Raw genomic sequence first — 20,884 nt, 5'->3', positions numbered from 1 at the left:
GGGCCCTTTGGCCCACCCTATCTGTGCCGACCATCTACAATCCCATTTCTTTTTCCTTTTAAATTTCTTTCAACTACCATTCTCTAGCATTTTTAAGCACAATTTTGAATAGCCAATTAACCTACAAACCAGAATGTCTTTGGAATATGGGCAGAAATGGGAGTACCCAGATTGTACTTGGGTCTTTTGAAGTGGTGAGGTAGCAGTGCAAATCACAGCAATATTGCGTTGCTTTTCTTTTACTATTCTGGAGCACTTCTTTCCAGTCTGAATTTAAAAAAAAATTTAATTTCGAGCTACTATCTCAAAATAAATCAATCTGTGAAAATTACAATGACCTGATAGCATTTCTTTTGCCTCAGTGTAATTTTGGTTTACCATCCATGAGAGAATAGCTTCAACTGAAGTTATGACATGTAACCTCTTCCAGGTTGGTCACATTCTGTGGAGTTTGGGTAGATTGCAATCTTACTGCAGTCTGAGGCAATTTTATTAGTACTGTTAACTCTACTTAAGTGAATCCCTTGGACATTTAAAAAAAAGTGTTAGATTTTTAATCTGCACCTATTGTATTTTTGCCTCTTGTTTACTGACCATGATCAAACTGTATGAACCGGTTTACACTTCGGATAAGTGATTCAGTCCATAAAAATGAGTGTAACATTCCCACGAATGTTACTTAAAAAGCAATGGTTTTACTCAACTGAAAGTTTGCCAGGACACAGTTACCCAAGTATTGTCACTGAACTTGCATGGAGGTAGCAGGCAGCTCATTTTCTTTGCAAGACATTTGTTTAATCTAGGTAGCTTTCAACAGCAATCCAGCAGCTTTCCAGTTTACTTTTGGGTGCTAGCCCTAAAAACTTAGTAATATCTTTTGTTCATAGCTTCCCATGGTTGAACTTTAATTGCAATCTGTGGTTTGCTCGTCACACTGTAAATGCCACATCATAATTGAAGACTGGAGGCACTTAAAAGAAAGGTGTAAAATAATGTGTTTAAAAGTTGGAGAATACGAGAGAATGTTTAGGATCAGGAAATGCTGTTCTCTTCTGATGTGGAAGTAGCATTTCAGTTTGGAATGGATTTCTGCTTTATAAAAAGAAAACTGAGAGAAATTAAGGTTAAAAAGAAAACCAAGCTTTTTTGAAGAAGTTAAGTAATAGAAGAGATTGAAGTTACTGTATATTGTCAAAAGATGAGAAGTAGCAGTAGTTGCTTGGGTGGGAGATCTGTTTGAGACTATAATTATCATATTAAGAGCAAGGAGATAAGGATTTTGTGATTTAACCACTTTCTTGGGTTCATGATGGTTGATTAATGGTTTTCATGAAAAATGGTCAGTGTTATGGAATTTTGCATCAAATACATTACTGTACAGCTGAATTTGACTTGGCTTAAATCAATGTTCCTGAAAGATTGTTATGCAGCAAAGTGGAAAACATATGACTTGCTTGATGATATGGTTGGTAACCCTATGCATTTGATCGAACGCTATTCTGAAATCATATTGACGTGATTCTGCAAGTCATTCATTTTTCTGAGTGATTATCATAATACTTCCCCAGGATACAGTCAACAAAAAAAAGTATTCTCCATTCCACAAAATATTTCTTTTGTATTTAAATTGTTGCATTATATTTTCACGTACATCTGTGTGCATGCATATCCTTAGCTGAATTGTGGTGTAAATTCGTCATGATTTTTGTTATGAAATATTTTTGTTCCTTATTAGATTCTTGATATGTGTGCAGCACCTGGATCAAAGACCGCTCAGCTGATTGAGATGTTGCATTCTGACATGAGTGTTGCATTCCCAGGTAATTAATTTTTGATGAGAGCGCCTTTAAATTTGTTAAAGTTGAATGCTTCAATTCACTGCCTTAACTGAAGAATAGAGAACAGCACAAGAACAGGCCCACAATGTCTGTACCGACCATGATGCCAATTTAAACCTATCCCATCTGCCTGCACATGGGCTATACCTCTCCATCCCCTGCCTGTTCATGTGCCATTTTCTAAAGGCCTCTTAAATGTTATTATTGCATCTACTTCCATGACCTCCCTGGCAGTGCTTTCAAGGCACCAACCACTCTGCAAATAAAAAAGGAAAAACTTGCCTCACAAATCTCTTTTAAACTTTCTCCCTCTCATCTTGAACCCATGCCCTTTAATATTTGACACTTCCACCCTGGGAAAAGACTGACTACCTACACTGTCTAGGCCTCTCATAATTTTGTATGTCTCTGTCAGGTCGCCCTTCAGCTCTGACTTACTCGAGGTTCACCAGGATGTTGCCTGGATTGCAGAGTATTAGCTAAAAGGAGGTTGGACACACTAGTCAAGTTCAGTCCAGGCAATATTCTGGTGAATCTCTTTTGCATCTTCTCCAAAGCCTCCACGTCCTTCCTGTAATGTAGTGACTAGAACTGCACACAGTAGCCCAAATGTGGCCTAATCAACGTTTTATACAACTACAGCATGACTTTCCAACTTTTATACTCAGCATCCCAAGCAATGAAGGTAAGTATACGGCACACCTTTACCAGCCTATCTTCTTGTGTTGCCACTTTCAGTAAGCTATGGACGTGTACCCCAAGATCCCTCTATACGTCAGTACTTTTAAGGGTACTGCCATTTACAGTATACTTTCCTATTACTGAGAATGTGTATAAGGTATAATGAAAGGTTAGGAGAGTAAAAGATTGTGAGCCCTGAAACGTGAATTAAAGGGTACATAACTATGGCTGTAATAGACAGCTTGAAATAGCTGTGTTTCACTTTGCAGTGCCTTGCTTCAGAGATTTTGCTTGCTTCAGCTAGTTTTCTTCAGCCTTTGAGGTATGATTATACAGTACAATCAGTTCTTGTCTCAGCAAGTCTGCGCAATTGGCTCTTGCTCCACTAAACTGACCCTGAGCCCACCATGAGAAACCTTATGTATACAAAGATAACCGGTGGAATAACATGGTCTGAAAAGATTAAGAAACTTTAGCTTTTGTAACTTTTTTTTAATAAATTCCTTTGTCTGTAACCAATCACGATGTAGAAAATAAGTGCCATCCTGCTGACTACGCCAAAAGGAGGGAATGATGTCTTTTAGTAAAATTTTCACTACCGTACTTGCTTTGTTGTTGACCATCGGACAAGTCTCAATCCATTTACTAAACTTATCAAGGATGACTAAGCAGTACTTATAACAATGTACCTGTGGTAATTCAATAAAGTCCATTTGTAATGTCTCAAATGGTCCCCAGGAAGAGGATTCCTTCCTCTTTCACACTTAATTGACTTGCCCAGGTTTACTTTTTGGCAAGTCACACACCTCGCAGCTTTGTTTCTAGCTGCCTCTTCCATATTTGGATTCCACCATGTTTTAAGCAAAACCATACACATTACAGTTGACTTCCAAAAGTGCAACACCTCTTGCCCTGATTAAATTCTATCTGCCATTTCTCCACCAATATCATCAACTGATCTACATCCAGCTGTATTCTTTGGTAACCTTCACTATCCACAACTCCAATTTTCATGTCATCTGCAAATTTGCTAATCAACTCATCAAAATCATTTTGTATTTCTCAGACAGAGGTCCCAGCACTTATCCCTGCAGAACAGCCACTGGTTACCGACCTCCAGTCAGAATAACACCACTCCACCACTACCCTCTGTCTTCTTTGGCCATGCCAATCTTGAATCCAATCTACCAAGTCTCTGTGGAACTCGTGCCTTAATCCTCTGAATTAGCCTACCATGAAGGGTCTTGTCGAAAGTTTTACTAAAGTTCATGTAGACAATATCCACTGCCCTACCCTAATTATCATCTTTGTCATGGGGTCTTGTCGAAAGTTTTACTAAAGTTCATGTAGACAATATCCACTGCCCTACCCTAATTATCATCTTTGTCATCTCCTCAAAATTTGTAAGACATGACCTCCCTTGTGCAGAGCCATATTGACTGTCCCTTGTAAGTTCAGGCTCTTCCAGATGTATGTAAATCCTGTTCTAAAGAATCTTCCCCAATAATTTCCCTACAACTTGATGCAAGGCTCACCAGCCTATAATTTCTTTGTCTCTATTGCCCTGAACTTCAATGTAAGCAAATAACTAACTCCATAATTACCGATAAATGTTTTCATATCAGTGACATGATTAATTGGGAAATATACTCTACTGTCCTACTTTGTTCTGGCAATTTGGAGGTTAACTCTGGAGCTATTGAAAGAGCATACAATTGAGCAGGACGAATTGAATGCAATTTTGGCAAATACCATTTATAAACAGTCTCAAACTTGGCCATTAATTGTTGCCAAAGCAAATGAGGATCATCTGTTCTCGGGTAATTCAAACTGAGTTTTTAGATGTATTTTTGTTTTCTGTTTTTTTTACATAACCCATTCCATTTTGGTCTTATGTTGGACTTGAAATTCATGGAATCTGATACTGGAGTAATGTGTTTGGGAACATTTAAAGGCTGGAATAGTCAAGGGAACTAGACTCTAGGGGTGAAAAACTGAATCTTGAGCAATTTATTTGATATTTACTAACTTGTTTTTGCCCGGTTTTCCTAAGTATGGCAAGTCTATACTAATATTTTCTTTTTTTTTTATAAAGAGGGTTTTGTAATCGCTAATGATGCGGACAACAAGCGTTGTTACCTGTTGGTTCATCAATCAAAGCGCTTGCACAGCCCTTGCATCATGGTGGTTAATCATGATGCATCGAACATTCCAAGGTTACAGATGGTAGATGCTGATGGTCAAAGGGACATTCTCTTCTACGACCGCATTTTGTGTGATGTGCCATGCAGGTACTTTTGTATAGGATGAATATTATGAATGTATTCCATTCTTAGTGGCTGAGAAAAATACTTTCAGTGCAGCTAAATATCCAGTCTGATCACGTTATTTACAGTTGATGTATACTGATTAACAGTAATAGTTTTTCTCTCAGAACTTTATCTCTGCCTAAGTTGATTACTTTCCTTTATTATATGGAAGAAATGTAGATCAAGTAAATTTTGTGTACTATATCTTGCACTGTTGATGATGTGTCAGAATTGGACACAAGTCCATTAGAAATGCTTACTTTCTTTGGATGGTGGAGCTTGAAAGTGGAATTCATCTGAAGCAATGATTTAAAGAAAAACTCTCCCTCATAATGTTGTCCCTATCTATGCCTCAAGTATTGACTTTCCTCTGTTGTTGAATTCTGCCTCCTTTGAATAGATCCTTAAAGCAGCACAAGTAGATAAAGTGATGGTAAAAAAAAATCACACATTATTAGCTGAGGCATAGAATATAAGGACAGGGAGGTTATGCTCAAATTGTACACTGTGCTCTTAGGTCACACTTGAAGTTGGGTTTAGTTCTAGTCACCACATTACAGGAGAGAAGTGATTTCACTGGAGGTGATGCAGAGATTTGAGGATGTTACTGAGACTGGACATTTTTAGTTATGAGGAAAGATTGGATACATAGGAGTTTTCTTTGGAACAGAGGAGACTGGGATATTTAATTGAAGTGCATAAAATCATGAGCAACCTAGATAAAGCAAATAGGTGGTGCCTACTTCCCTTAGTTGAAATGATCAAAAACTAGTGGATATGGATAAAAAGTAATTGGTAGAAGAGGTGAGTAACTTTTTTTTCCACCCTGAAGGTGGTAGAGAGGGGACAATTTTAAAAAGTGCAAGGACATGGAGCGATGGACTTCAAGATTGTGTACGTGGTGTTGGAAGGTGGCATTAGGCTGGTTAGCATGTTTTCCATCTGGCATTGATATGACAGGCCAAATGATCTCTTAAACTTCCTGTAAGTTTACAAATTTCTCAAATTGTATATCTTTGCACAGCTTAGTGAAAATCAAATAATGGTTTTGAATTTAGACTCCCTGTACATGTGACTAATCACTAGTCTTTGTGAATTTTGAGAATACTCTTCTTAATCATTATAGTGGAGATGCAACCTTAAGAAAGAATATTGACGTGTGGAGAAAGTGGACAACCAGCAACAGTCTACAGTTGCACAGGTAAGGCAGCTGCATGTGAGGAGCAGTTTGTTTCATCTATATTTAATACTAAAGGTGTTGGTCTGTATTTCAATCCAATACATTCTTAAAGCTGTTAGGTGCTCTTAAGATCCAACATGGGTGCAGAATGGGCAGGTTATCTGTGTTCATTTTATTAGAGTTAGTTTTGAGGACTTAATCATGGAGGTTTACAATTAGGATTTTGGGGAAGCAATTGACATTGTCCCATATAACTAGCCAGTTTGCAAGTTGTTGATCAATGCAATACTTGGTAGTTATTAGATTGGGTTAAATGGTTGGCAATATCTAGAGTGTACTGGATTGAAGTTGGTTATTCAATTGTACATCTCTTTTGGGATGCAGTTATCTGTACTAATTATGTAACATCATATCCTCTGTGTTCCGAAGTACTTCACTGTCAATAAATTACTTTTGAAATGTAGTTACAAGTGTTTTGTAGGTCAGCAAAGTTATCAGTTAGTATGCAACAAAGTTCTGCTGAAAAGTCTCTGGTAAAATCTGTTTTTAGAGAAGTTGATTTAAGTTTAATTGAAGATTAAGAACCAGGAAAGCTTCATTACTCTTCAGAAAGTGTCAGGCTTTGATGTCCATGAGCAGATAGATGAAATTTCCTGGAGTTTAGCTAGGGTGTGATTTGAGCCTATGATTAGCAACATGCCATTGTCTGGTGATTCTTGGTCACTTTTGCTGCCCACACTGGAATATACCGCAGAAGTGTATTTATAAAGTGTATGTGTATTTCTGGTGTATAATTAAAAATAATTTTTTGGTTGCCACGATTAACACATCCAATACTTTTGAAATAATTAATTTTGAATTTCTATTACATGAGGGGGGAAGAAACTAACTGGTATCAATTTGGTCATCTTGTCCTTTTCCTTGAGCCCCTTGTCTGCAGTATAGAAGCATTTATCTCATCAAAAACAGTAATAATCCTATTTGGATTTTGTTATTGTTTACTCATTGATCCTTAATTTTATTTTGATTAAATCAGATTTACTGCAGAATATGTGAAGCAAAATTTTAACTGCTTTTTAACTTGCATATTGTCCAAGTTTACAACAGAGAATTGCAATCCGTGGTGTGGAACAGCTGACAGTTGGAGGAAGGATGGTCTATTCTACCTGTTCTTTGAATCCTGTTGAAAATGAGGCTGTAATAGCAGCAATTCTTGAGAAGAGTGAAGGTGAGCTTTTCCAGTGTTTAATACATTTTTGTTCAAGTGCTCATGAAATTTAGCTTTTTATGGATTGGTCTTACAACCTCAAGTGGATTGCAAGCAACTTAAAATTGTATTTGAACTCAACTTCAAAATTACTTCAATTAATGTGGGATATTTTAGAATATTTGCATGTTGAAATGTTTCATAACTCCATTTAAAATTTAAGTCTGTCTTTATTTAGTTCTTTAGATCCAGAACTTTTTACTAAACACATTGCATTTTCATTTTTTAGCTTAAGCTGAGGGAAGAAAGGCACCATATTCAATTTTTTTTTTGTATTGTCAATTTTTGTTGGGAGATATCCAACATTGCCCTCTGTTGAATGTAATTTATAAAAACTTAATACGCATGCTTGAAGATGTTTAATCAAAGCAACAGCTTAGATGACAGGATGGTTATTTGTTATAGGGACTCTTGAGTTAATTGACGTCTCATCTGAACTGCCAGGGCTGAAGCGGATGCCTGGTTTAACAACATGGAAGGTAATTCTTTTGAGCTGAAAATCTTCCTTTCCCCTTCCAAGATGCGTTAAAGCAATATGATATTTTCTTTCAAAGCTCTAGAAACTCGGTGATCATTATTAAAGCCGAGTTCAATGAAAATTGGAAGGCGGTGCCCTCTAAGCTTGCCACTGATGGGAAAGCTTGAATTTGAAGTCCATTATTGACTGATTGGTACATGCATGGTCTTAACGTTGTCTCCTTGTCCCTTCTGTCAGTTGGGTGTGGGGAGGGAAACTGGTAGTGGAATATATGAAAATGAGGAGAATGGAGGTTTTGTTTTTTTTATTTCATTTTGTATTGGTTCACACATTGAATGAGTGGATTTTTTTTTCTTCGAGTTGTATGATCATAAAATCTATTTGCTGTCAGGTAATGACAAGAGAAGGACATTGGTATGCTGAGTGGTCAGATGTGCCAGAGAACAAACACACCCAGATCCGCCCTACAATGTTCCCAATCAAAGACCCTCAAAAGCTCAAAATAATGAATCTGGAAAGATGGTTAGTTGTGGCCAGTTCTTATAATGCTACATGCAATTTATACAATATTTAAACTGGGAAGTAATATTATAACTGAAATTATGGTACCTCCTAAATAGGAATGTAATTCATGCTTTTGTTTAATTGAGCTTGAGACTAACCTTGGCCATGTCCATGATTAGCAAAAGCCTCAATCCACATTAGAATATTTACAAGGGGTTTTCTTCCACTAGGTCTTGTGTTAACCTTGTCATTGCTTTAAAATGAATGTGATATAGCAGTAAAGTGATGTAAAATAAAACTACTCTGAAATATGGAACTGTTTGGCATCAACTTGTTTTTTTATTATATAAAAAATAATTGTTTTTTTTTATTAAGCTTGTGCTTAATTTCTGTTAACTTAAATCCATATGTATACAAATAACATTACACTGGTCTCCAGCTTGACTAAATTATAATCTCAGTTTTAATGTTTTGGTATACGTGCTTGAATTGGATTTTGGCCTGCGTTGCCATGCTGAAAGTAGACAAGTAGGAGAAACGTTTTTGTGTCTGACAAAATATCTAAAACTCCCTGGTTCCTTTCTTCTCTATTGACATTTTGATTGCATGCAGTTCTTAAGCATTAACAAATGCTTTCAGAAGTCTTGCATAATCATTGGCTCACATGAAACGTGGAGCTATATTCAAATTTCATGTATCTAATGCCACAACTCAATTTTCTTACAGCATTAGGATCTTGCCTCATCATCAGAATACTGGAGGGTTCTTTGTAGCTGTTCTGGAGAAAAGGGCTCCAATGCCATGGAACAAGCGTGAACCTAAGGTAACTAGGTTGTCTCTTAGCTAAACTTGGAGGCTATTTTCTGTTTTTACGTTTCACTTTGTTCCAGGTTTTACTGATCCACTAATAAAGTGGACTGAGGAAGTAGGCGGAAGGCGGCATGGTAGTGTAGCGGTTAGCGTAACGCTATTACTGCGCCAGTGACCCGGGTTCAATTCCCGCCGCTGTCTATAAGGAGTTTGTACATTCTCCGTGTGCGTCTGTGTGGGTTTCCTCTGGGTGCTCCAGTTTCCTCCCACATTCCAAACACCTATAGGTTAGGAGCTGTGGGCATGTTATGTTGGCGCTGGAAGAGTGGCAACACTTGCAGGCTGCTCCCAGCCTATTCTCAGTAACGCAAAAAGACACATTTCACTGTTTCGATGTACATGTGACTAATAAGTATCTTGTATCTTATCAATGCCTACTGGATAAAATGCTTGCAAGAAGTTTTATGATTTTTCAAGGTTTAGAGGAAATATCTGGTCAATCAAAGTTGGATGTTGGGCAAACAAATGGACAGGTTGAGTTTGGTAGAGAGTTTCTGAGAAGTGGTGAGGCAGAAGTTTAAGAAGTGGGGAGCTGTGCAATACCAGGGTATCCTGAAATAGCAATTTTGGAAGCTTAGATCAATGATCAGTAGTGCATTGTGGCCCAGTGAGATACGATTTGGTAGCTAAGTCTGTTGTCTGCTACATCCCTTGACATTATTGGAGTGAGGATGAGGCCTTGTAAGTAAGGGGTGACAGCCAGAGTGAGAGAAAATATTGCTTTTACTGGGAAGTAGGGCATCAAAGCTTTAGCTTTTTTTGTAGTCACATAGCAAACAAAGGACCAAAGTTTGCACATTTGAGGATTTGAATGTGGAAAGGAGTTTATAAAGGAGAGTATTGGAAAAAGAAATGGGGTTGGGAGGGGGAAAGAGGAATTGAGTGGAGTATATTAGGAAGAAGTGGGGTTGCTGCTCATTGGGGCCAGTGATGAATTCCTCAATGGACTCTTTGAAAGCCAAAAGTGGGGCATGGAATCTATGGACTTATCTAAGAGGGTTGAAGCTGAAGAGGTTTGGTATATGTGTGGGCTGAGTATCATTTAAAAAAAATAACTAATCATTTTAACGTGTTTACTTTTATTCAGTTAAGACTCAAAGCAGCTGCAGTTAATCCTTTAGTTGAAAGTGCTGATGAAAAATCTGCAGCAGTGGATGAAACTGATGGAGAAGAATCATTAGCCAATAAAGATGGTATTTTTTGGTAAGTTGGACACTGATACGTGGAACTTGCCAAACATTTTGTTCTAGTGTTATGTTACTCTTGTAAGTTTCAGTATTGATTAGAATAAACAGAGCACAGTACCTTGGTCTTTTCGGGACCAGGCAATATGTGTACTAAGGTAGCATGGTGAACTTGTACTCTTGAACCTCTGAGCTTACTTGTCAGCTTTGCATGTGGTGGGGAGGGAAATAGCAGATGCTATTAAAGTGAATTTCCAAAGCTGTAACTTTATCAAGTGGCTTATTTGAGTATTTTTCATTTAGGGCTTCATTCGTGTTTGGGTATAAAACTTAACTTTTTTCAAAATCCATATACTAATTGAGTAATAAACATCTAAAATTGTTTTAATTTACTTAAAAGTGATAAGCGATCCTTTGTTCAAGGTTGAAATGGAATGAATTGCAATATAAAAATCACCTACAATTTTGTTATAAATATTTCATCAATGTGTAATGCTTGCATAAAAACTTATTTAAATTTCTGCTTTAGTCCACCGCCACCAAAGAAAATGAAATTGTTTGGATTCAAAGAAGATCCGTTTGTGTTTCTGAATGAAGATGATCCAATATTTCTCCCAATACAGTAAGAGTCATTTGAGTCATTTACTGAAAAGAATAGCCAAGGCTAGTGATAAGTCAACTGTTTAGAGTTGCATTTTGTGTTTTGTGTCCATCTTGTTCACTTTCAGCTTGTATATGCTAAAATTAATTGGTGCTTTGGTGAAAGGTCATCAGATTGAAACATTACCTCTGTTTTTCTCTCTTCACTGTTGCCAACTGACCTGAGTATTTCCAACATTTACTATTTTATTTCCACCATTCTCAGTATTTTATTTTTGAAATGCCTCTTGAATCTACTTCACTCTTCCCTTAGATCATTTCTGATCTGCGTCTCAGCCCCATTTTTTTGCCTTTGCTTCATATCCCCTGACCACAGAGCCTAACAAAGATCAATGTATCTGGTTTAAAATTAGCATCCATCACTTTTTTTGGGGGAGATGGAGAGAGGAGATGTGAAGAGAGAGACTTCCAAACTACTTTGGTTTGTTAAATGAACTAATGCTCTAATGGATTATTTGTTTATTTTAGGACTGAAAGGCTAAGGTAAGCTTCAAGAAGGATATAGTGTTTCTGGTGCTTGTATCCAAAGCGCACAATGAAGTTTTTGTTTTTAAAAAAATGGACTTTAGTGCTTCATGTCCTTGTTATAATTTGTGAAATTATGACGACTAGTAATAGCTTGAAATTACTGTAAATAAAATGTCATTTTGTTTGGTTCAGGAAGAAATGGTCATTGCTTTAAGTATATTGTGTCAATTGTTAATTCACAAACACCATGCATTCAGATCTGAGGTGTGCACAGGGAATTACTTGCAGTGCCACTGTATTTCAAACTGAGCATTAAGTACCTTAATATTGCTTAATAACACCTTGGCAGTGCCCCATGCGTATACAAAGTAAATGAGGTGAGAAAGTTGTCACAAATGGAGAGAAAGAATATCTAATTTGGGGTTGATACATTTGAGCAGTAAGTTTTAAGATTTAAAGACATTTAAATATTAGTTGATAGAGGACGAGGTCTATAGATGGAGGTTAGTAGCAGGTGCCATTGCAGTTGCAGTGACCATCAGCAGGGTTCTGACCACTATGGAAGTGGGCGGAGGTGGTGTTGTAGGGACAATTCTGCAAGAAAAAAAATAGCATGATATTGCAGACCTAGAATCTAGATTTCGAAAATGATGCTATAATCCCTAATGTGATCTGTTCATGTAATAGTAACTTGAGCCAGGCCATTCAGGAGCAAAATTGGGAAGAACATGTCCCCACAAAAGGATAGTGAAATTATTTTCACCTAAAAGCCAAATTGATGGTATCAAGATTTCTTCTTTGGGTAACTTTTGAACTTCTGTACAGTCAACCTAAGGTCCTTTTTGAAGTGAGCTTGATCAGCAAACTAGGCATATGTGACTAATCACACTGACATATAATTAGACAACAAATATAAATATTGAAAGTGGTGAGCGCATGCCCAATAACCCCAAGTACATAAGATCTATTTCAATTTTGCAAGAAGTGATTTCAGTGGGCCATGGACTAATTTATGTTGTTTCTACTTGTGTCCTGTTAGATTATCTGTCGTATGAGAAAAATAAAAACATGTCTTACCAAAATATTGTCATTTTTAAACAGGAAATTTTATCAGTTGGATCCATCATTTCCGAAGTTGAATGTCCTCACCAGGACACACGAGGGAAAGAAACGTCATCTGTATATGGTTTCAAAAGAATTAAGAAATGTGCTTCTCCATAACAGTGAACGAATGAAGGTTTGTTTGCAAAGTTTCTTGTTTATTTTAAATTTCAGCTTGCATTGTACTGACAGTCTTTGAAAGTCATTGAATATTTTAGCTTGGTACGACACCTTCTTGGTTTTTGTGTGTTTTAGTTGTCTGGCATGACGGCCATCTGACTACAGTGATCTTCAGACTTAGAACAAAATAAAATGCTGAAAACACTCAAGTCAGCTGGAATTTTGGAAAGAGAAATGGAGTGCACTTTGCAGATCAATCTGTCTGATTTGCTGAGTGTTTTTCTGTTTCACATTTCCAATATCTTTGGATTCTGATTTTTTTTTTCCCCCTTCATGCTTAAAAGTTTGTTTTTCATTACCTTAAAGCCCATTTTCAGATGGTTAAAACACATTATAATGTATGCCGAAAATATTAAATGGAATCTTACAAATTTACAGTACAAGATGGCAGTTTGGATCATGAAAACACTTTTCCAACCTCCTCCCTGACTCTTAGCCTAAGTATATTTTTTTTAATTTGTCTCACTGCTTGGCAGAGTTCCAGGTCTCCACTGCCACCTGGATTAAAAAGAAATTCTCCTTGTCCATTCTAATACTTCTGATAAAGATGGCGATGAAGAGGCGTACAGGGGTGAGATAGATCGGCTGGTTGAGTGGTGTCACAACAACAACCTTGCACTCAAAATCAGCAAGGCCAAGGAATTGATTGTGGACTTCAGGTAGGGGAAGTCGGGAGAACACACACCAGTCTTCATTGGTGGATCAGCGGTGGAAAGGGTGAGCAGCTTCAAGTTCCTGGGCATCAACATCTCAGAGGATCTATCCTGGGCCCAACACCTTGATGCGATCACAAAGAAGGCATGCCAGTAACTACTTTGTTAGGAGTTTGAGGAGATTTGGTATGTCACCAAAGACTTGCAAATTTCTACAGATGTATGGTGGGGAGCATTCTGACTGGTTACATCACAACCTGGTATGGAGGCTCCAATGCGCAGGATTGAAAGTGGCTGCAGAGGGTTGTAGACTCAGCCAGCTCAGTCATGAGCAAAACCCTCCCCGCCATCGAGGACATCTTCAAGAGGTGGTGCCTCAAGAAGACGGCATCCATCAGTAAAGACCCTCACCACCCGGAACATACCCTCTTCATGTTGCTGCCATAAGGGGGGAGGTACAGGAGCATGAAGACCCACACTCAACGTTTCAGGAATAGCTTCTTCCCCTCCGCCATCAGATTTATGAATGGCCCATGAACACTACTTCGTTGTTCCTCTTTTGCACTATTTATTTATTTTTGTAACTTATAGTAATTTTTATGTCTGTCTTGCACTGTACTGCTGCTGCAAAACAAGTTTCATGACATATGTCAGTGATAAACCTGATTCTGATAACTGCCTTAGTTGTGCATGACTGGAATTTGCTGCTTGAAGTGTAAATGCAGATGGCTCTTAATAGATTTTAATGTATTATATATAAAACTAGTGAAGGGAGAATATAATGATAAGCAAGACAGAAGTATATTGAAGTTACTTGAACAATTTGGCTACTTCATGAGTAAAACCATTCCTGATGAGTTGGTTTATTACTTTAATATTCTTTGGTATTTGAGAGCTGAAAATTCATTTTTTTTCCAGATTTGATTACAAATGCAGCCCATTGAGTTCATGTCTGACCTTGGATCACATCAATTCCTTTGCCCACTTATAACCTATTCTCTCTCATATGCCCATTAACATTTACCACCCCTCTACCTTTTCAGAAAAGTATTTCTTAAAGTTAAAGCTGTTCTGTAATTGTTACAACTTGGTTGTTTTTAGATTTTTAAGTGAGCATTTAATTTTGTACTTTAATATGCTGAACATGCTGTATTTCTGCTAGGTGATCAACACTGGAATTAAAGTTTTGAGTCGTAATAATGATGGGGAAGAGTTTGGCTGTGCCTTCAGATTAGCACAAGAGGTAATGTTAGTTTGTCATGTTTTTAAGTTATTTGTGGTGATAACATTGCTAGCTTAGAGACATTTTAACGTGTGAGTAACAACTTAAACATAGTTGTAATTTTTTATTTACATAGGTTGGGTTTAAACTTAAATTTTAATTTTTAGACTTCCTTTAAAAAAAAGTGAGCAGCAGTTTATTATAAATTAGGCATGTACTTGTATACAATTTCAACATCTCTAGCCAATCTTTACAGGTTTTCATTTTGCACTTACTTACAGTACCTGTAAGTGGCACTGTGATTATACTTTTATTTGCACCTAACATAGCATTAACTACTCAGTGGATTCCTGGTAGACTTCCCATCTAGCCTTTCCCCTAAACTAACTTAATATATATTTTATGGAGGGGGAGGGGGGGAATAAAGCAATTTTTGGTACATTGATAAAATATCAATTATATTTATCACCTGAATTGTCTTTTGGTTTTGATGCTTCACTTTAAAGCCTATTCCAAGAGCCTTAAACGTGATATTTTTGCCTATGTTGCATTGCTTGCTTGCTGAATTTAATGAATGTAATGATTTTTGTGTGAATGTTCAAATAATGCCACTGAAGCTCCTATAATCTTCCAAATTAACCTAATTATTTTCAAAGTTAATTGTGCCCCAAAGTGCAAACTCTCTTGCCTGTTTTTCTGTGGTGTATGTGATTTTTTAATCCTTTAATGCCATTTGGATTCTTGCCTAGTTTTGCAACTGTGTATAATTTGCACTATGGACATGAACATGATAGGACCTGGGCTGAGGTTGCTCAATTTCTGGCAAGGAAACTTCCTATGTAAGAAAGATACGAACTTATTCTCGGGGTTACAAGGGGACGATGCCAGAGAGTCATCAATCAATATTAAGCTTTAGGAAAGCTGTGAACTCCCAGCCTGAATGCATTCAAACGTAGACCCTTTCACCTTAAATTTGTGTTGCTACTAGTTTGAATTGCACCTTAGAGAATGTTATCTTACTGACTGCCTCTGACTTGCAAGTTACTGATAAATTGACGGTTTGCGTATGTCTGTTTTAACAAGCTCAATTTTAATGGCAACTCAGTTGGGCAGCCATTAGTATCACCTGATTTTTAGCACATTGGCATCATGACTGAAACAGATATTGAGAAACGTTGCAACTGTCCAATTTGCAGTCCAAGGCTTTAATTAACTATAGTGTTGTGGCGCCTGATGCTGACTGTTCAGTCCCATTTGAACTTGCGTATTTTTTTCCAGCTGGTTTATTTAAATCTTTTGTAGATGGAGGTTGCAAAAGTACTTTTTGTAATGCCATTGTTCCATGATAGGATGCATTCTAAAGCATTAAATTCTGTTGACATCTACAACCTGCCTTATGTGACTCTGACTTCCACCGTCCAGTGTTGTAGAAAGATACAAAGGGAATGTAAAAAAAACCTGTGATTACATTAGAAAAGATTCTGTTTTGGAGTGAGTAGAGCTCAACTTTTAATCTTTTCTCCTCAGGGTATTTACACAATAAATCCTTACATTAATGGAAGAATCATTAAGATTTCAATTGAAGATGTTATGATACTGCTGACGCAAGAAAATCCATTCATTGGTAAACTTACAAGTGATCCCCAAAAGCAGGCCAAGAAGCTAAGTATGTTATCATGTTGGCAACTTCTCTTTAAATGAGAGGGTATTTGTTTAAGACTCTATGGAGTAATTGTTCTGGTTTCATATGAAAGAAAAGAATGAATGGGCATGTTTTTGCTGCTGTCTGCATGTTAGTTTTTGCATTACTCACAGATGTGTCTTTAGCTCATCATTGTTATGAAATGGGCCTCAGCTTGCGTTTTATGGTCAGTTGCAAGCTGCCTGTGTTCATGAGTGTCCTATTAAAAAAAAATGCTTCAAACTTACCCTTTGTGGTTCCCATGGCAGGAACCTGCTAGAAGAAGCTGGATTGTATCTCGGTGATGAGGCCCTGTAAGGCAACAGCACTCTCTGGGACTTGTGGCAGCATATTGTATGGGAGGTGGGAGGAAAGAAAACATGGAACTAACTATCCAAAACAGCCCTCCATGTTCTTGAGCTTGACAGGTGTCAAAATCTCAGTGTTTCTGATGTTCAAAAACTATGCATATTAATTCAATCTTATATTTTTTTCTATCTTGTAAAAGTTTAGAGTAAACATAGAAGCATTTAAGTAACCAATTTTTCAAAGAAAAAATCAAGAAATGTCACTACTTATCTAAGTTTCCCTAGCAATTGTTGTCCATTGATTTTGATGGAACAAAATTCTCTGCACAAGGTCGTCAAAATGGATTCACTACCTGAAGAAGGGTCCTGACCCAAAATGTTGACGGCCTGATTTCCTCCACAGATGCTGCCTGGCCTGCTGAGTTCCTCCAGCATCATAGTGTTTTTCATCTAGATTCCAGCATCTGCAGTCCTTTTTTTTCCTCTTAAAAAAAAGTCAGGTGTTTAATTACATTCACTCACTGTTTCCTTCGAGTAAGCTCTGATGATTTAACTTAAAAAATATTATCAAAATCTTTAAGTAACCATCAGAATTCCCTTAGTGCTACTCTTATTTTGTATTTGGCTAATGAAAAGGGAAGCCTGTGTGCTAGTGAATAATTGGCACACATGCCAAAACCTGCTGATGGCAGTTTTGTATGTTTACAGTATGCTGCACCTTAAACCTTCTGAGAGCTCTCACCAGCATATTAAATGTTATATAACTTTATTAAATGCTTATTAATGGTGTTTATTAAATTGTAGTAATGCAAACCAATGTGTAATGATGAGGTACTATGCTTATAGACAGTAAATCACCAGAAGAAAATATAACCTAATGAATTTAAAACACAGTGGTAAATAGACAGAGAATCAAGTAACTTTTTTTTCTATGTTTTATAAAACAGACATGGGAAGCATTGTGCTGAAATATGAACCAGATCCTTTGTAAGTTACTTTTCCTATTAGAGCTAAATTATGTGTTTTTTTTAAACATGTCAAAATTCTCTTCTTCTTACTCTTACCGAGGTAGGGTTTATGCATACCTGTGGCATGTCTAGTACTATGCCAAACAGTTGTTAAGTAATGAGCTTAGGCTATTTTGTAGTGATAGGCATTACTGAAGAACCACATCCTTCTTATTCTGATGCATAGCCAAATGTCTTTCCTCAAACCCTGAAATCAATTGGTGCTTATCTGCTGTTTTCTAAAGAGTGTAGCTAACTAAGGAATTACAGTGGTGCAGTATCTGATTTTTAAAACTAAGTCTTGTGCATCCTTATCTTTCCATGGTATTCACATTATGTGGGATTAAATTGCAAATAGATCAGGTCAGAATGGCAGGTTCTCTTCACTGGAAGTCACACGGTGACACAGTCGGATATTTACAAAAATCCTCATTTATCATTTTATTTTGTTGATTCATAATTTGAAATTCGCATCCTGCTCTGGTAGAATTTGAAGTTATAACTTCTGGTTCAGAATGTTAACCAGACTGCCATAAATACTGGATGAATTGAGAATAAATATTGTATTCCCATCCAGCTGTGAAATATTGGCTGGTTGTATCAATACCCCTGCATGCATCCTCATCCCTCTATTTAAAAAAACATTGCTGAAATCCTTGTCAGTCTCACTGAACATATGGCTCAACTTTCTGGTTTTGTACTCTTGCTGGTTTCTCTTTGATCTCTGCTCTTTCCCCCCCACATCTGTGATGCAGATTACACAATCCAAATGCCACAGTTCATGTGTTTACCTGAACTAGTATCTCGTTTTCTATCATCACTCTGATTCTAACTCCAGCAGTACCTTTTCCAATTTATAAATTCTTCCTTGATTTTATTTGCTCCTGTACTGTGTACTCTGCTATAGTATTTTAGCCTTGTGAAAAGAACCTCCCAACAGCTGGTACTTATTATTGAGCTTATCTATGTTTTCCATCCCATAGGGAAATTGGTCCCTTTTCCAACCTGCTTTCAGAAATTTCTATAACACCTTTTGCTTTGACTATTCATTTGCATTTTTCTATAACACCTTCCTTGCTCCCTCGTTAACCTTTCTGTAAAAGTGATTTTTGTTCTTGTCTATTTAGTATGGGGACAGATCATCTACTTTTGGCAAAACTATTCAAGTTTAGAATAAATCTTCAATGATATTTGGAAGGCTGAGACAATGTTCATTCACTCCAATTTGGTCATTTGGAGCAATATTAACTCCTCTCATAAAAATAAAGCACAAGAGCAAAAGTGTTTGATTGGCAAAACTCAATTGTTCTTCCAATGGTCCATTCAGGACAAGAAGACTTTTCTTCCTTTTCCATCTATTGATTCAGTAGCTGGGAACCTGTGTGCTAGCCTTTTAATTATAGCTGACCCATCATTAGAAATGGTGAAGTGTTTATTACCACAAAAATCACTTGAAATAAATAATATGGGGTAATTTCCTCCATTTTCCCCCACAGCCCCACGACATGTAAAATGCATCTTGGCCTTCAGTCTGATTAATCACTTTTCCCTCTGTTTCTCCCCCAACAATTCTGTTTGCAGAAACGTGGAAGGTCCAAAGTGCCCTATTGTATTGTGTGGCTGGAGGGGAAAGAATTCAATCCGCGCTTTTGTCGCCAGGAATGAACGTTTCCATTACCTACGCATGTTGGGAGTGGAGGTTTTCAAAGATGAGAATAAAGGTGCAGGATCTGATCATGTAGTTGTAACTTCTGAGAAAAATGAAGAACCAATGGAAGAAGGCATATTGAATGTACCGGGCGAAGCTGAGAACTTAGCAGATGCTGAAGTTCTACAGGAATCTGATAAATGTGATGAGATCTTGGATACAACTAAAGAACCTGAACAACAACAAGATGATGTACAGCATGCACAGATAGCAATTAGTAATTCAAATCAAGTGTCAGAATCTAATTTGCGTTCAAGAATTGAGAAAACTGATAATCCTACTGTGGCAAGTCCTGATGCAAAACAGACTTGAGATTAGGTCAAAGCAAATGCAAAATGTGAAGTGATGTAGATTGCCGCACAAGAATACCAGTGCTGCCAAATTGTTTAAAGAAGAACACATTAATTTACTTGCAATCCACAGTTTAGTATTTTGTATGAATGTCCTGATCTTCAGTAACTAGACATATTTAGTGACATGTTATCAAGAAGTCTAAATCGACTCCTGACATAAATATCATCATTTCTCTCAAGAGATCTTGGTCATTTGTCAGGAATTTCCTTCATGGGGGCAAAAAGTGAAGCAAATATATTTATGGGGAAAGAGGAAAGCCAGACCACTTTCATGGTGATACCATTCATGAGGGGTAAAATGAATTTTAGCATCACTCATGTCTTTCCAAATAGTTTGACATCTTATTCTCATGAAGATAATCCTTTTTAAAATGAATTTTTCTGATCTGTTTGGTGCCATTTTTATTACTACTACTTTTGTTAAAGACTTGTGTGAATCCCATCTTTAATATGCTTTAAGTTTTTAATGGTTGAATTTATAAATACGAATTGCTAAATTTATTTTAATAGATCCTCATAAGTTTTAGGATAACTTGCGCCATGACTGTTTAGATGGTAACTTGGATGGAATGGATTGCCAACCCAGATTTTATTTTCTCTAGCACTTGATTGCCCAGTGATGAAGATGATAATTTCTCCCTTAAACTCAGAACAGTTATTTACTTTGCAAAATCTTTACTTGTACCTGAGGGAACAGTCCCATATTTTTCTTAAGTATGTTACACATGTGAAGACAGTTGATTATCAGTCAAGATACCATATTTTGCCCAATAAAATGTACTAAATTTTCATTTTTGGGGTTTTGAGCTCTTTCTATTTGATTTTGTAAGCTGAAGATTCCTGGTGACCCGACATTACTTGACTCTTGCTGAGATGGCAACCTTACTGATGTGCAACTGTACAGATCTTAGAAACTGCAATCCCATGCTCACTCTTGAATGCTGCTCACTTTGTGTACAAAAGTCAATCTCCTTGTTAGTGCGTCATTGTTGAACTAGAGTATGTCCTTTCTTTAGATTTGATATCATAACTTGGAATGTTCTGGCTGAGTTATGTGCAGTGAATGATGAAAGCAAAGGGTTGCTTTTAGTTGCAGGATGCCCTTTGTGTTCAAGGTGGAAAAGAAGACCTCAGTTGTTGGCTTCAGGTTTAGGAATGGGTACTGTGATTTGGGGTCAAAAATAACATTGCAAGTGAAGATTTTCTTTTGCAAGGATTAGTGATTAACAAAA

General features: G+C 37.1%; 1 protein-coding gene across 1 annotated transcript in view; it reads left to right on the top strand.

Annotated features, from left to right (window-relative positions):
- nsun2 (NOP2/Sun RNA methyltransferase 2) overlaps positions 1 to 20,443 on the top strand; it is a 34,628-nt gene extending 14,185 nt beyond the window's left edge. Inside the window, exons 6-19 of the mRNA XM_052016525.1 lie at positions 1,736 to 1,820; positions 4,615 to 4,810; positions 5,955 to 6,029; positions 7,106 to 7,236; positions 7,681 to 7,754; positions 8,145 to 8,275; positions 8,984 to 9,080; positions 10,215 to 10,330; positions 10,841 to 10,933; positions 12,541 to 12,676; positions 14,536 to 14,616; positions 16,123 to 16,261; positions 17,532 to 17,571; positions 19,173 to 20,443. Of these exons, the coding sequence (XP_051872485.1) occupies positions 1,736 to 1,820; positions 4,615 to 4,810; positions 5,955 to 6,029; positions 7,106 to 7,236; positions 7,681 to 7,754; positions 8,145 to 8,275; positions 8,984 to 9,080; positions 10,215 to 10,330; positions 10,841 to 10,933; positions 12,541 to 12,676; positions 14,536 to 14,616; positions 16,123 to 16,261; positions 17,532 to 17,571; positions 19,173 to 19,611 (1,833 nt within the window). The 3' untranslated portion in view covers positions 19,612 to 20,443. The remainder of the gene's footprint in view (positions 1 to 1,735; positions 1,821 to 4,614; positions 4,811 to 5,954; positions 6,030 to 7,105; positions 7,237 to 7,680; positions 7,755 to 8,144; positions 8,276 to 8,983; positions 9,081 to 10,214; positions 10,331 to 10,840; positions 10,934 to 12,540; positions 12,677 to 14,535; positions 14,617 to 16,122; positions 16,262 to 17,531; positions 17,572 to 19,172) is intronic.
- The last annotated feature ends 441 nt before the right edge of the window (positions 20,444 to 20,884 follow it).

Source organism: Pristis pectinata, chromosome 5, assembly GCF_009764475.1.
Source record: "Pristis pectinata isolate sPriPec2 chromosome 5, sPriPec2.1.pri, whole genome shotgun sequence".
NCBI classification, from domain to species: domain Eukaryota; kingdom Metazoa; phylum Chordata; class Chondrichthyes; order Rhinopristiformes; family Pristidae; genus Pristis; species Pristis pectinata.
The sequence above is the reverse complement of the archived record's forward strand: the minus strand, read 5'-3'. Positions and strand labels throughout refer to the sequence as shown.